The sequence below is a fragment of the Aythya ferina genome, assembly GCF_964211825.1.
Source record: "Aythya ferina genome assembly, chromosome: 13".
NCBI lineage: Eukaryota > Metazoa > Chordata > Aves > Anseriformes > Anatidae > Aythya > Aythya ferina.
This window is the reverse complement of record NC_140311.1, coordinates 7,496,851-7,513,048: the sequence shown is the minus strand read 5'-3', so window position 1 is coordinate 7,513,048 and position 16,198 is coordinate 7,496,851. Positions and strand designations below refer to the sequence as shown.

The following is a 16,198-nucleotide window of genomic DNA, read 5'->3' as shown; positions in this document are numbered from 1 at the left end:
ATCTTTTGGTAGAGAAAGCTGCCTGACAGCTATTTACTGCAGCTCTTTTAGCACAGAACTCAGGAAATTGCATTCATAATTTCCTTAGTGCCAAACAGTTTGTAATTTTCCCATGACTATTTCTTTTTGTTGTTGTTGTTTGTGATACAAAGCCTTTGAAAAGCACTCACAGATTTTCTTTTTGCCTAACTATGAAGCCAACATGAAGCACACAGTTTAAGGGGATACTCTTACCTTGTTTGACATAGGGAATAACCCTCTTCCCCCAACCTTATTAGAGACTAAACCTTCTATAAATAGCCTTATAATTTTAATAAAAGCTTTTTCATGTAAGGAGAGATTGAATTGAGAGAGAAGGTAAGAATACTCACGTGGCCAGTACTGTTGGGCACAAGCAACAAGCAGAATAGGCAGAAAGGTGTCACCTGGCTTCTCTTATTACCATCAGCCCAGGGCTGTGTAGTAAATATGATTCCCAGAACCCTTATGTACAAGAAAAGGACTTGACTCTGATTTGGCTAGAAGGACTTGATGCTGGGCTCTTCAGCTGGAGACCCGTGTCAGCTCCAGCCCCTGGGCTGATCCCATCCCTGTCCTGGGACAAGCAGCCTTGTTCCCCACTTTGCACCCTGATGTGGCACAGGTTCCACATGATGAGCTTAGGTTGGTACCTGGGAGCACAGCAAATTCAAGCTTCTCCATCACTTCAGATGCCTTTCTCTTACTAAATAAGACTTTCACTGGCATTAACTGTGAGTCATATAAAATTGTGAAAAGCCAGCAGAGCACATACTAAGACTCGGCAGCTCAAGGCTTTCATTCAGACAGCCACGATGACATTGACAGCAGAGGGGACTGGCGTGTGACTCTCATGTCCTGTCCCACATCTGAGCAGAGTGGTCTGGAAGAGGCCATGGTAGCGGAGGAGGTTTATGTGAGCCCCTTGCAGTGCTGCTGCTGTCTCCAGCTCTGCTTTGTGAACCTTTTTCTTTTCCATGGGCACTTGCTTTTACAGCTGGTATCTTGACCTCTCCCTGCTCCTTCTTCTCTCTTTCTACCTATCAGTTGTATTTGCAAAGTCTGCATTTTAAACAGAAGCCAAGCAGTTCATTCTTTGATGCATCCATCCCTAGGGAAACAAAAAGTCCTGTTATGTCCTTTTGTACAAGCAGGAACCCAAGTGAGATCAGGTGAACCCCTCCAGCCTGGGCATGCAGACAGGGTGAAGGCAGCCACAAGCCAGGAATGTGAGGGACTGCAGGCGCTGAGCACAACTACTCCTTTCTGGGTTATGTCTACACCGCAGCCTCAGAGCCAGGCAGGTAGCGCCTGAGGGACAGATGTTACATGACTCAGCCAAAGTCAAGCAAGACATTTGTAGCAGGATGAGGAATTCAATTTTGGTTCCCTGAGCTGTAGGCTAACTCTCTAAGTTTCAGCCCATGCTGTGCCTATCATTTCTCATGTTCGTTTCAATGATCTAATCCAGTTGTGTGTGTTTTTTCATGGTCCTCAGCTTTCTAATTGATTTGATTTTAGCTGCAGACTCAAGTAAAATTAAATTTGTCATGCTTTGAAAAACTCCTCTGCCATTAAAACACTAATTTTACTTATGTTAGCCTGTGGGTACCTTGAATTTTTTTATTATTATTATTATTTTTTCTTTCCCGAGACTAAAATCTAAAGCTAAAATTAATAAAGGAGCCTAATTTTGATCTGATGCCTGGAAGCTATTTTTCAAATCTGGAACATGAAACTTGTGGTGAGCCTGACACCAAGGAAAAAAAACACTGTTAGGGTAATTATGTATAGTAAGATAAAAATAAGCATGTTTTTGGTGGTGATAACAGATACCTTCACAAATCCCCTTGGTATGTTAAAAGTAAAACCTAATATTATATTGCCATCACTTCACCTCATTGCTATTAGTATCCTTTGTTTGATAAATCTCTCTGGATATGTATCCACCCAGAACTGATAATAGATAAAGACTAAGAAGAACCAAACCTTGTCTCAAATTTTATTTGGTTTGCTTATGCAAATACTCAAATATTTGATGGATTTCAGTTATTGTTAAAGGGTTGGCCAAGGTGTTTGCTGGAAGGGCCAAAGTCTGGAAACACTTAAACAAATTGTGACCCAGCAGCTGTTGAAGTCAATGGAAACTTACTTGACTTCAGTGGATGGTGGCCGAAGAATTTTAGTCATAGCAGTAGTTCTGCATGAGCAAAGTTATTTGTTTGCCCAGGCTATTCCCCGTGCTGTAGTCTGTGGGCTCTGCAAGGCAATTAGACGAGGTTTATACAAACCATAAGACCAAAAGAAGCTTGTACATGGGGAGGACAAAGCAGAAGTGTGCACGCTCGCAGGGCTAGCGTATCCCATGGGTGTTTGCCCAGCTGGAGCACGGCTCCATACAGGGTACCCTGTGGCTTCCGCATCCAGCAGCAGAGGAAACGAAACAACACAAGGACCATGTGTGTGAACGTGGCTGGAAATGCTGAGCTCCAAATAACCACGCAGCAGAAAACCTCAAGCCCTACCCTTGGCAGAAAACCTCGTGTTTGAACAGCCCCCTGCAGGCTGCAGATAAATGCCTGCCAGTGCTGCCAACATTCTTTGAAAACTTATATTGTTGCTGGAAAGAGAGGTGGAAACCTTCCTTTGTGTTGCCTTTTCAAAATGTACCCACAGAGCCAACAGATGCGTCCATTTTGCAGGGTGCATCATCCTTTATAAATGGGAGTCACCTTCATAATTTTCCATGGACAGGAGGAGCAGTTTGTACTGGGAGAAGCATTTTGGCCTCTGCCAAAGGATAACAGGCAGGCTGACACAGCCGCTCCTCTTAACCTGATAGCTGAGCCCTCCCCGCAGTTGCTTTTTAAAGGTGGGAACGATCTCTAGCTAGATACTCTCTCAAAGTGCATGTTCTGGTGTCACTCAGGAAAATCTGAGTAGTGGTGATGCCTTGAATAACGCAGTCACTGTAATTACTCACAGGCACATTCGCCACTGGTCTTTCAGCAGGTGATTTTCCAGTTCTTGAAAATCTCTTTTGATCTGTTGATCCGGGTTTGCTGATGGCATTATAGGGCTATGCTACAGATATATTTTGACATTAAGTGGTGGAAAGATGAGTAGGTTAGCAGCAACCAACCCCCTGTTTAGTGCCTTACTGTCAGCCCCCGAAATTGAGGAGAACTTCCTGCTTCATCCTTGGCTAGTTTGTGCAGCCACTGATGGAGAAGGATCCACAGATACCCCTCAGCAGCAATTTAATCCCTGTCTTTTACTACACACATATGCATGTGTGCAGTGTCCAAACTACTTTGATAGGAAGAATTACATTGTAAGCAAAGACTGGTTTTACTGCAGAAGCCTTATTCTGTCAGTGGTGCTCTCTGTTTCGCAGTTTTATTTACCACCTGGTATTGGAGACAAAGAAGCTGAGCAAAATCTAAGCAAATCCCACTTGGACCTGGATGGGTTTGCTGTCTGTGGTGCATTGCTCTAGCATCTTTTCCAGCTAGCAAGGTCATACCAATACTCCAGTATTTTTTTCTTTGAACACGTGCATGCACACAGCCCTTCACTGGGCTCCACAACAGTGAGGTGGAAATGGTGGAGCACACATCTCCTACTGAGGTTCACTGGTTGAAAGAAGAGCTGGCCATTGCTCTTCAGGCTTTGCTTTCCACTCCCCATTTCAGAGAGCTGACTGATGCCTGTGTTTTGCAGAGGTGCACCTGGCCCAGAGCCATGGCTGAGGCAGCCCAGCCCCTCCAGCACATTAAACTGTGGAAAAAGGGTTTACATCACTGATGTTTTAACCACACCGTTATAAAACCCCCAAAGCCCCACCCTCCCTTACTCCCCAAGAGGAATGACTCTGAAATAGTTCAGCTTTTCCATTACTTTGCCTGCCTGGAGACGTTTTGCTAACGGCCTGCACGGTAATTAGTGCGTTGCAGGTGAGGCCCAGCTGCCTGCAGGGTGGGGGCGCAGCTTGGCCACGAGCTGTCCCCAGAGCAGCAAAATGGTGGGGAGCACAGGGCATGGAGACTGCTGCATCTACTTCCCTGTTTTTATTTTATTTTATTTTATTTTATTTTATTTTATTTTATTTTATTTTATTTTATTTTATTTTATTTTATTTTATTTTATTTTATTTTATTTTATTTTATTTTATTTTATTTTATTTTTCCCCTTTCTCTCCTCTCTTTTTGTACCTCTTGAAACACCTCCAGGAAGGTTTCCCGTGCTCATGCACTGGCAGGAGGTGGTGGTGGTTGCACAACTGGAGCCCCCAAATGGTTGCCTCCCTCAGGCTGCAACTTGGGAGAAGAAAAGGGCCCTTCCAGGTGGTTTTGTAGGAAGGAGAAATGCAGCTTGTGAGAAAGGAGGTTTGCCTGCAGAGAGCTAATGGAGGGAACTGGTAATTACCCCCACCTGGAGTGGGGCAGCTGTGGGACGAGCTGTGATGTGAAGGAAGAGCTGAGGCAGCTGGTGTGGCTGAGGCACAGTCCAGGTCTCCTCATGTCCTGCATGCCAGGAGAAGAGACCAGCATGTGTGGACAGGCTACCCATGCTGGCCTGGAGAGCTGTTTTGGCTCTGTATAGCCGTGGTGTCCCACAGGGACAGGTGAGTGCAGTGGCCCTGTTCCCTTACACTGGATGGTTGTAACTGCTGTTAGCCTTGACCTGGGAGCACTGTGGGGGCATGTCACTCCCAGCGTGGTGTGTGGAAGCCAGGAGGACAGCCAAGCCCTCCCAAGTGGTGCACGAGCCTCCTTCAGCATGGATGCACCCCAAAATGGCTTCCTTCTGAAGAGCATTGACTTACAAAAACGGGCCAGACGGTGCAGAAGACCTCCTCTGTGGATGCGGAGTGACTGAATTAAAACAGGCCGGAGGTCTCAAAGATGATGAAATATTTGATGCCTTCTTCCTTGCAGTGTGGACGAGATCTCCTGCCCCCAGGTAAGATCTGTGCTTTTGTAGGGGTTCTGCCCTGCTCTGTGAGGTTTCTTGCATGGCGCTCTGCTGTGAAGCAGCTTCCTTGCCCAACTGTACGAGCTCTGCTATTTCCAAATAAAGTTTCCTAGCAGTTAGCTTTTGGGTGAGTAATTCAACCGACCTAGTTTTAAGTGCTTCTGCCCATAGTTCATTTTGTTTGGATAGCCAGTCAAGGATACATTAGAATCCTCATTTTTTATTTTTATTTTTTTTTTAACAAAAAAAAAGTTTTACTGTGTTTGCCAAAAATCAGTGTGTGCAATAACTGGGTATATTCTTTAGCAAGCAATGGTGATAGCATGGGGTTGACTCAGAGTTGTCTCAGCCCTGTGAAATGAGTTGTGTCATTCTTGCAGTTTATTCTTGTTTAATACAGCACTTTGGCAGAGACTTTTATAGTGCCATGTTGTATCTGTAATACAACAATGCCTGAGTGCCTTTTCTTTGACTTTAGTTGCATACTGTCTTTATTTTCTAAATATTTTTTTTTCCCCAAACAGAATTAAGTTGCTATTTTGATATGTGTGAGGTTAAGAGTGCTTAAATTTTTTTGCGTCAGGTATATCGGTCATCTTAAGTCTGCAGATTTAAGGTCTGGTACTGCAAACACTCACTTGCTGTCAGGAGCAGCAATATTGAAAGTGGGGCAGAGCAATTCTCTGTGCCACATGCCTTCATGGCCCTTTATTCTGCTGCTTCTTTGGATGTGATGTTGTGCCTATGAGGCTGGCCAGGAAAGCCAGTGGGGTCTGGAGCAAGCAGTGTGTGCGGGACCAGGCTTTTAGCTGAAGCCTGAGGAGAGCAACGAGTTGCTTAAATAACACTTTGCTGTAATCATGGGGGGACTTGTAATAGTGACATGGAACACATTAAACAGGTCGTTTTGTTGTTTAGCTGCTATGCCATTAGGCTGATAGATGTTGTACCTTAGATCTGTTTTTGATGGTGAATGGTGTTTGGGATTTGACAGTAAAATCTCTGGTTTGCGTTGTTTGTAGATGGCATCTAACATTTTAAATAAGAGGCAGAGGGTCCTGGTGGAAGCCAGGTGCTGTTCCCTGCACTTGTTGCACTGCTGGTGGGCTGCAAGTACCTGCCATTGGGCTTGCTTGCTTGGTAGAGTGATTGTGCTCCTCCAAGATGCATCAGCAAAGATGCAGGGTCACTCCCTAAATACCCCTGTGGTGGCAGGGGTAATGACCCATCTCTGGTCAGGAGGCTTTTGCTAACATTCCTGTTGAGAGGGCCACTAGGGAAAACCTATTTCTGATGGTAACTAAGTTTTTATGTGGATTGAGAGAGCTGCTGGGGGAGGAAAAAAAAAAAAGTTAGCTTAGATTCTAGCCAGCTTTTAGATTTCCTACAAGTACTTAGATTCATATGAAAATGGATCAGTTCAGTCTATAATGCTAAATAATATGGGTGTTTCATATCTGTATTTCACGTATGCCTGAAGTTTTTCTTGGCAAATGGTGACAGTCTGAGCCTTGAACTTCAGGACAGCCCAGCTTTCTTATAGCTGCAAGGAACGTTGTTAATGTGTAAGATGGGGATGTTGGAAGAATGTGGTACTCACCTGTTTGCATGGAGAAACAGACACAGAAATGCAAATGCTTCTGGAAAGGGTGTGTTTACTCTAGTGCAGTGTTTGTTTCTTTTTACTAAACAAGCAGAAATCCCTTGGCCCCAGTTTTGTGATCTGCTTTCCAAGAATACGAGTGGTATACCCAGCATACTCACCCTGCCTCTCCTGTCTTTACTCAGAAGCTCTGTGGTTCTCTAAGGCACCACAAAAACCTATTTGTAATGCAAGAGATCCAACCCAAGCACCTCCTGTGGAAAATAAACTTGCTGGGCCATGTATTCAATAGGAGGAGCATGGAAGAAAGCAGGACAATGTTGGAAGATACATGAGCAGAAAACAAATGGGATAAAGGATGGGGGAAAAAACAGAAGTGAATGTTGCCAGATTTACCTGGTGTGCGGCACAAACAGGCAGATTTGTTTAAATGTGGGAATGATTTGCCACCTGATAGTACTTGTTCTATATTTGCTTTGAAGAAAATATTCATCTTTTGGTATCACTTAAACTGTGTTCTGGGCAGGATGGGAGACCGATGACATATTCTCCCCCTGACTCCCCAGATAAAGTTTTTGTGCTGCGTTCTCCATGTGTGAAATGCTCTGGGGGGACACCCTAGGGGTAGCACTGCTTTGCCCAGCCTGCTGAATCCCACGGGTCCCAGCAACAACTGGAGGGGAGCGGGAGAGCAGCCCTGCCAGCAAAATGCCATTACTGGTTGGGTTTTCCCCCCAAAGGGCTGGTGCAGAGGCCCTGGGAGGAGCAGGCTGTTCCCCCCCCTCCAGCTGCTCCCCAGGCAGGACCGGTGCTATTGGCTGGATTAATTTTTTTTTGCAATGCGCCTCCCTGCTATAAGTGTCTAAGCAGCGGCTGTCCGGCCAGGGGCTGGAGGCACAGCCCTGGCCAGAGGCGCTCCCACGTCGCTCCCAGCTGTGCCGGGTGTGCTCCATCCCTTCCTGCTCCTGCTCCGGGCAGCAGCCACCTCGCAGCAGCTCCCAGGCTCTCCGGCAGCCAGTAAGCACATGCCTCCCTCTCTCCCTTCTCGAGCATCATCTTGGCGAGCAGCGCAGGGAGGCTTTCAGCATCCCGCACTTTGCTGGGCTTCGGGATTTCAGGGCTCCTGCTGGGCGTCCTCTGCCTTGAGGCTGCTCGGCTTGGGGAATCGGTTGGGAAAGGGTTTGTGAGAGCAGGGCTGGGGGAAACGGGAAGTCTGTGAGTCTGTAACGTACTTCTGAAACACTCTTAGCAAACGATTTTTTCATGGATTACCAAGTTAACCTCAGAGACTGCCTCTGTTTTAGGGGGAGTTTTGGGTGTGGGATTTATCTGAATTCTTGCTTCTGATTTCTCTCACATCCTTTCTCTGATGCACGCATTCCCTCCTGGAAGGTGATGGCTTTGAAAGTACAGGCAGCCACTGGGGTATAAATATAGCTTTTTCTCTTTGCTTCCTAGCCGAGTGGGCGTTTCGGGAGTGTTTGCAGTGGTACAGAGCCGTGTGTGAGCTGTCAGCAGCCTGTTTTCCTAGGCGGGGGATCAGATGTGCCTGTTGGAAGTTTTTAATGACAGCTGAGGAGGAAATAACTAAACTAGTGGCTGTTTTGTCAGCTCCTCAGGTGATGTGATGTTCTTGGAAAGCAGGGAACGATACCCACTGAACTGTAGGAGCATGCTGGCTGTAACAGAATTGGGGAAGGTGGAAATGCAAGCTTTCAGCTAATAATTATCGCATCTTCAGCTTTCTGTATTATGGAGTATTGGACAGTTGTGATTTTCTAACAAGCCACGCTTGCAGCTGTCTCCATGTGAATGCAAACACCTTTAACTTTACGCAAATACTGCGCCTTGTATCTATCTGTGTTTGTGGAGTTACTTGTATGAGTGAAACTATTCACCTACGTATTTGCAAGATGGGTGTTTCTGTCACTAATCCTTATCAACTGTTCAAAAGATAAGTTAATGTGTATGACTGGTTCAGTTCACCTTGTATAAGCAGGAGCTAGTCTGTGGTCTAGAAATGGATGTAGCTGCTTTTTAAATCACTGTACTCTAGCACATGAAAGGGAAAAATGATTAAAATGATCTATCTACCAATTAGTTTCTTACCTTGTTTTGAGAGGAAAAGTGTTTTTTTTTTTTTTAACTTTCAAAAAGGAAACTCATTAAATTCTTAAGCTATGATGTACAAAGTAAATAGCTGATCAAGCAACCAAATATGGCTTTAAAATTTAAACTTTCTTTTTAAATTATAAAAGCTCCCACATACTTCATTTCCGTGACAACGCCCTCTTTCTTTTATATATTATTCCCCCCCCCCCCCAGTACAGCATTCTTGAATACAAACTAGTTCCTAATTTCTTGGTAAAGAATGCAGTATATAAAAATTCATTTTTGACTAATACCTGGTAGAAAAACGGGGGTGTTTCAGAGCTAGCACCACGAGAGCTCAGCACAATAGAAATTTAACTGTTCTGATTTTGTACTGGAGCTCTAAGGAACCAGTTCAGGACTGGGGTTTATAGCTGCTTTCTGAGTTGCACTGCTCTTGGGGAATTTTGGCCAGGAGTGGTCTGTAGGATTGGTCTCTTGAAGTGTTTCTAACAGGAGAAGTTATTCCCTGCTGTGAATGATGGCTTGCCTCCACGTATGCTGGTATAATTCTCTGCCTGGATGTAAATAAAGGCAGCTGTTCAAAAGGAGGCATCGTTTATGGTACTCAAACACTTGAATATAAACACTCTTCAGCCCATCTTGGCTGGCCTTTATTTCGGAAACAGCCTCTCCATCGGACTGCACCATGAATGGAAAATCTAGACATATGGCACGAAGCAGCTCCTGGGAGTTCTGTCAGGTCCCTGCCCTCAAATGAGGGAATGATGCTGTAGGACGTGCTTTATTTCTGATCTAGGCCCATATCCCCTAACTACGACTTGCAGTCCGTGTCCGTTGTACTAGGATATAACACAAGCTTTACATAACTGCCTTCCTTACCCCCGGGAAACAATTTTTTTTGTGTAATACCTATGTGAAAATAGGTTTGTTCAGTGTTGCAGGATACCCCACTGTTCCTGAGCACCACACCTGTGTGATTGCCTTCCCTATTCCGTTTTGGAAACCTACTTGCTGCTAGTGCTATGAATCCACAACTCCTAGCATGGGGGAGCTGGGAAATGTGCTTCAGTGGAGATAATATTGATGTGAGTCAGGAATAATATTTCCCGATCAGCGGTAGCCTATGTGAATGATGCCCTTTTGAGCTTACCCCCCTTCTGGGGGGCGTGCTGGGGCATTTAGGTAGCAAAGCTGAGGTTTCAGATGCAGTTCTGTAACTTTGGTTAGGCAGAATAACTTTTCCTTGAAAAGGTAATGCAAATAATGTGTATATAAGGAGCCTTCCCATACCTGACCTGTGATTTTTGTTATGAAAAACACATTGTCAGCTTTAGTCAAGGTACTTCAGCTTGATTCACTGTGGTTTCTTTCTTTCCTTTTTTTTTTTTTTTTTTTTCTTTCCTTCCATTTCTTTATTATGGAAGATTCAGGGATAATAACAAAACAAAAGTGTCTGAGATCAGTCATTTTAAGTCTGATTTTGGCAGAGCAAGTGTGGGAGGAAGAAAGAGACCTCATGTTTCATTTAGATATCCTGATTTGGAGAGGAATTTTAACCAGATGGCTCTTGAGACACTAGAACTGTAAAGGATTAAACACTATTTAGATAAATGCCTGTTTCCACTTCTGAAACGTAGTTTCAGAAGGACTGTGCTATATATTCTGTCTTGTAATCCCTGTGCTCTGGCAAAACCCTGTCTGCAGCACTTGGCAGTGTGTACGAGCCAAGGCACTGGGGCTTCCCTTGGGTTCAGACACAGGGTGCAGCCCGGTGCGTTTCAGCTCCCTGACGTGCTGTGACTGGGACCCTTGTAGATGGGCAGCTCTGGGACATCACCTCTGTGTGTGGTGGCAAGAGTGCTGCCAGAGCAAATTCCTGCTGCTGGAGCAAGACAGAGCAGTGTTGTCTGGGGGACCGATGATGGGTGGATGCTCTTGTGCTTCTCCCTCTCAGGAACCAGTTTGTCCCTTGTGGAAATAGGGCTCATATCCGATGAGAGAAGAGGGTTAAAATGACGTTTAGGACTTAGCTAAATGTCAAAAAAAAATCCTTGCCCTGTTCAAAATCAGGGCAAGGATTGTACTATAGCCATGCTGGAGTGGGATAAAAAGGGTCCTATAGAAGTAATCTTTAAAAAAAAAAAAAAAAAAAAAAAAGCCAAATTAAAGAGTGGCCTGGAAAAGGCTGGACAGTCATGACAGGGTTCCCGACAGCAAGGGAACTGCAGCCCAGGGTGGAAGTGGTGGTATTTTGCTGTGCGCCTGACTGGAAACTTTAAGGCAAAGTTACAATTTTGGTTTGGATGGTATTACAGAGCTGCATTATTTTTGCAAATAGGAAATTCAAAACCTCTTGACCTCAGATTGCTTGGAGAGAGTGGTGTTTTCAGAAGATCCACTCATTCCACGGATGTGCCTGGTCTTTTTGTTTCTTGAGCAGAGCCTAGAGACTGATGTAATTTGGGATCTCTCTCTCCTGTGTAGTGGAAAAGAACTGGAAATGGAAACCTCTGCTTTCACCTGCCTAGCAGAGCTGGCTGCTTGATGCGTGAGTAGGCAGTGAACAGCCAGTACCTGCGAGGGATTAAAAGTGGTGGGGCATGACTACGTTTGTGATCTGCTGGGATCAAGTGCAGAGCACAAATTGTCACCCTGACCTCAAAGGAAGAACAGAAAAAAGCTCTTCCTGCTGGGAATAAGCAGTGCAGGGTGGCTCTTTTGCCTTCCTGGTTTTTGGTGCCTTTCTACTCCTGGAAAGGGGACACCAGGCTGGAGTGGAAAAGAATAAAATCTGCCTGACAGGTGTATCTCGAGGTGTAATAACTTGGAATAAAATCCTCCAGAGTCCATTTACTTCTTATTTTACTGTAGCTCAACAGTTCAACAAGTTCAGACATTTTTACATCTGTGATGTAGATGAGAGGAAGAACAGGATAAATAGCTGAAAAATGCTTTTCCTTCAGGAAAATTGTCCCACTTGTCTTCAAGGCATCAGAGATCCTGATGCTTTGAGACGGGAGCTTCATCAAATGATGGCTAGTTCCAGTGGTGTCCATGTCCTGACATGAAGGGTTTAAGGGACCACTGTTAACAAGCACTTACATGTGCTAGAAGTGCCAAGGGACTCTTTTTGGAGGCACACTTGGCACAGGGATGAGTGATCCACTTATTTTTGCTTTTGACTCTTGCAAGCTACTTTTAGTGACAAAGTGGCTGCACCAGTATGTGAATGTTCCTGTATCACAGCAGTGTCTAAGCAGAAGAGGATTTCAGAGCTTCTGGCAGAGCAAGAATTGGTCTCCATTGTTTTGTTTGGCCGAAGACAGCAAAGAAAAAACAGAACACCAGCACTCAATTTTCCACAATGTTGTGTTATGGACCAGTGTGCTGGATGTGCCTTTATTCCCTTGCTAAGAAAAATAAGTGGTCAGTACTAAACCCACAGTTGGTCTGGCCCACAGTGGCTGCTAGTTGGCTTTTGTCCCAGCTCTTCCACAGTGCCTTCAGTGGGGAATACTCAGTTTTCGTGTGCTTCCAGTGGTACCTGGCTGAGTACCCCTTAGAGTAACTATGAAGCCACCCAAAATATAGCTTCCCTATTGCTAATGCCAAGGTGGGGTGGAAGAAAATAATGTACTTTCTTCTAAAGAAATGCCCCAAGTAATGGGAATCATTCTGAGTTGGCTGGCTACTTGCAAGGCATTTGCAATTTGTTTAGTTTGGGACTGGCTTCCCCTGGCAGTTGTTACCACCAGCTGCCTTTCTTATCTCTTCTTTTCTAAAATAAACATTGGAGCAAAGGCATGGAATTAGTCACTTCTGAGGCACTGCCTGCTTGCCTTTCCAGCTTCTGTCTTCTCTTCTCATTTTTGGACTCCTGAGTCTTTTTCACTCCGTGCTTTGCCCTCTTGCTTTGCCCTTTCTCTTATTGGCAGAGCAGAGAGCTTTTTTTTAAATGTCCCACAGATGTGCCATTCCCAGGACTACCTGCATCCTGAGGGATGGGCTACCCTGGGACAGCTCTGTGCAGTCATGCTGCTGCTGGGCGCTACATGGATTTTTTTTTTTTTTAGCATGATTTACCTGATCCATTGGACCAGTCGTTCAGATTAACAACCTGCTGAGGCAGTGTTAGGATCCTGTTAGCATCCTGTGGGCCAGGCACTGCATCCTGCTCTTCTGTACAGCATTTGCTGCAGGGTTGTCAGTGGTTTGAGGGAATGCAAATGCAGACAGCACCTCCAGAAGCAGTGGATTGTGTGGTCCTAATTTAGAGCTGATGCAGAAATATAAGTAATTCCTACTGATTTGTTTCCTCTTTAAAATTCCCTAGTGATCTCTACGCATTGTCTTGACCTGGTCTTGCTTCTGACAGTACCAAAGGAGAGCCAGTAGTGAGCAGTCGAGAGTGCAAGAATCCCTCTCTCTCTCTCTCTCTCTGGTCTCATCTAACTTTAAAAATACACAGAGCTATATATTTCACTCAGCACATGCAAATACTGTTTCCTGTCTACCCCTGTTCTGCTGACTGAAAGCCAGTCACGCTTCCACCCGGGAACAGCCTGCCAGGTAAATGCCACTTGATGTGTAACGTATTTCGGAGCTGCCTCTGGAGATGGCACGGCTGGCAGTATCAGAGCAGGACCAGAAGGCAGCCCACACTTACCCTGTGGAGGCACAGAGGTGCTCAGCAGGGGCTGAAGTCTCTTTTATTTTATCCTGATTTTCTTAGTTTAATGCATGAGTGTGCCATCTGCTGACATCTTCCCTTTTATTCCGTTTTCAACTAAAAGTGGAAGCTTTGGACCTGCCTGTGTGGCAGGACGGGCTGATTGCAGCAGGTCTCCTGCAGGAAGGGGACACAACCTGCCTGCTTTTGTCGGGGAAGGCAGGGCTGGGGCCCTAGCCACCGGTTATGTGTCTGCAGGACTTCTGAACGTTTTGGATTGCCGGATTGAGATCATCAGGATAGAGTTTTTCTTTCTTGCAAAAACACATTCAGCAAAAAACAACAAAAGCCTAAACCCTCTGTTAAATGTACATGGTAATTTGGGCAACTTCTGAGCTGTATCTTGGCTCAGGTCTAGGTGTGACAGAAAAATGGGAACTGCTGATTTCCTTTCAAGTACTCTGTGGGCAAATACAGTGGAGTTATTCCTGCTTCCCTGGCTTCTCTGTGCCCTTTGTGCTGGTGCCTGTGATGATGAATGGGGGAAAATTCCTGTCCAAGAGCATAAACAGGCAGCGAGTCCTATAACTGGCTCGTGTCCTCATGGTTCTGACTTGTGAAATGAAGCTGATGATAGCTGGTGTTAGTGGATATACTAGTGTCAGATACCTGTTTTGGGAAGGATTACTTGATTTCTGGGTGAGGAGGATCGTGAGCGGCCTCTCCTTGGCTGCTTTGCTGTGCTGGAGGCAGCCAACACCTGCCCGGTGTCTGGGGTGGCAGGAGGCTGCCGTGCGGCAACATCTGTGCCATGTGTGAGCTCAGGCTGTGCCACACACCTGCTTTTTACAGTTCCACGTCTCTGGGATCAGCCCACGGTTACCTTTCCCTTTGACCTCCAGTGCTAGCACAGCTCATCTCCATGGCAGTGGCTGTAAATACCGTCCTACGCGCTCTCGGACACCAGGCTACATCGCTGCTGTAGTGTGGTGAAACTCTGTGCACTTCACTAGACACTGAAACAAACAACCAATAAATCTACTATAAACCAATGAGTAATTTGTTTTGGTTACCAGGGAGATGGCCAAGTGCAAATTCAACCTGAAATAGCGATGAGCTCATCCTCTGAGCAATGCTGGTGCCTGAGCTGGAGCAGCCGGATGGAAAGGGAGCCAGCGCCAGGAACGCTGTCTGCTCTGCCGACATTTGGACACTCTGCGAGCTGCTTTGCCAGGAAGCTTTTGCCTTGCAAATGAGCTCGTGCGGGGGACAGTGCGTGGGGCTGTTGCTGAGCCCAGGCCCTCACAATTCCTGGAAATGCAGCAGTGATGTTTGCAGGGGGACCATGGGTCAGAGAGCCCCAGGGGGTTAGTGACTGCTTCCTCTGCTCTCTCCCCTATCTTGGAAACCGCTCCCTGTGCAAGGACTGTGGGGTAAACTGCGATGCCTGGCTTGTAGGTAAAGGCTGCTTTTAAGCATCTGAAGTTACATGGTTGAATCTGACCAGTGGAGCCTCTCCCCTGTTGCTGCTCCGGGCTCTGGAACAAGGACTAAGAAAAATCTGACCCACCTTCTGCAATGTACCCCATTAGGACCTCAAAAATTTGGCCCTTATTGCACCCACTGCTTTACATAACCAGAACAGTATCAAGACCAGGACTTGCTGTTTGAGGGGCTGATGTTGGTGATGGCACCTGGCACCTGTCTGTGTTTGCCCATCCCTGCAGTGCTCCCCAAGCACCCACTCTCCCCCTTCCTTCCCAGCGGCACCTACAGAGCTGCACTGCAGCACCCCATGCTCCTGCTCGTGCTCTCCTCTTGCCTTTGGGGGTGAGACACAAAAGAGAAGTAGGGCTAGGGGTTAGGGGTGGAGGTCTCGATGGAGCAGCACATAAGCCTGAGGCCCATTGATGGAGTTCACCAAATCCTCTAAGACATAGTGATTGAAAGCAGATACTAATTATCAACAGCACAATTGCAGACAAAAGCTGAGCCCCTGAAACATAATCCACAAACATATTCACATGATACAAAAACTCAATCTTTTTTTGGATTAACTGCATGGCTTATCCAAATGTATTCTAGAGCAAGGGACAAAGGTTGTGTCTATAAACAGTACATTGGTTTCAGCAGAGGTATTTTTATGTTCTGGAAGTCTTTTATTATAATTTTACAAGCACTGACTGACAGGTCTCTGCGTTCTTGCAAATCCCTTCCAGGCCTGTGGGTGGATTTCTTCTAGCTGCTCTCTGGGGCCATGTGGAAAATGCTTTGGTGACACAACCAAGTCCCTCAGCATCACGGGCAGCTCTGTATCACAGCTGCCAGTATGTTCAGTGATCAACTCTAGGGGGGAGAACCTAACAGTTGGGTAGGGTGGCATTTGAAAAAGGTGATTTTTAACGTGAGGAGTTACAACTGAGTGAGATTTGGGTGAAGGAAGCATGAGTTCACCTGCATGCATCTGCTGGGAGCACTCTCAGAGGAGCGCCTGTGCCACCCAAGCAGCTGGCTTTGAGCCTGCGTTACTCTGCTGGTGGCAGAGCCCTGTGACCTGGCTGCCACATCCCCTGTGCTGCCCATAACCGAGCTGGTAGGCAGCTAACGGGCTGATCCATGGCATTTTGTCTTTTGCTTTCAGTAGCCCTTTGGAGATGAGGCACTGCTTGTGTAATGTGCATGTGAGTTATTCGATGTAGGGTTTGACATTCTCTGTCTCCTCTCTTCTGTGGTGTAGAGCAGTAGGTGTTGGGTTTTGGAGGTGGGACAGGCATCCCTGCAGGTCTGCAATGTCTCTCCTGGCTGTGTTCTCCTCC

At 46.0% G+C, this 16,198-nt stretch overlaps 1 protein-coding gene across 6 annotated transcripts in view; it reads left to right on the top strand.

Moving 5' to 3' along the window:
* The first annotated feature begins 4,515 nt into the window (after nt 1–4,515).
* The window catches only part of FHL1 (four and a half LIM domains 1), a 31,676-nt gene continuing 19,993 nt past the window's right edge, over nt 4,516–16,198 (top strand). Inside the window, exon 1 of one of the 6 annotated variants that reach the window (XM_084534291.1) lies at nt 4,516–4,645. Coding sequence is in view for 2 of the 6 variants with exons in the window: in XM_084534285.1 (XP_084390411.1) it covers nt 4,926–4,983 (58 nt within the window). In the remaining 4 variants the exon portion in view is untranslated. Of the gene's footprint in view, nt 4,984–7,336; nt 7,616–16,198 lie in introns of those variants that run through there. The other 5 variants (XM_084534289.1, XM_084534285.1, XM_084534284.1 and 2 more) reach the window with 5 other exon arrangements.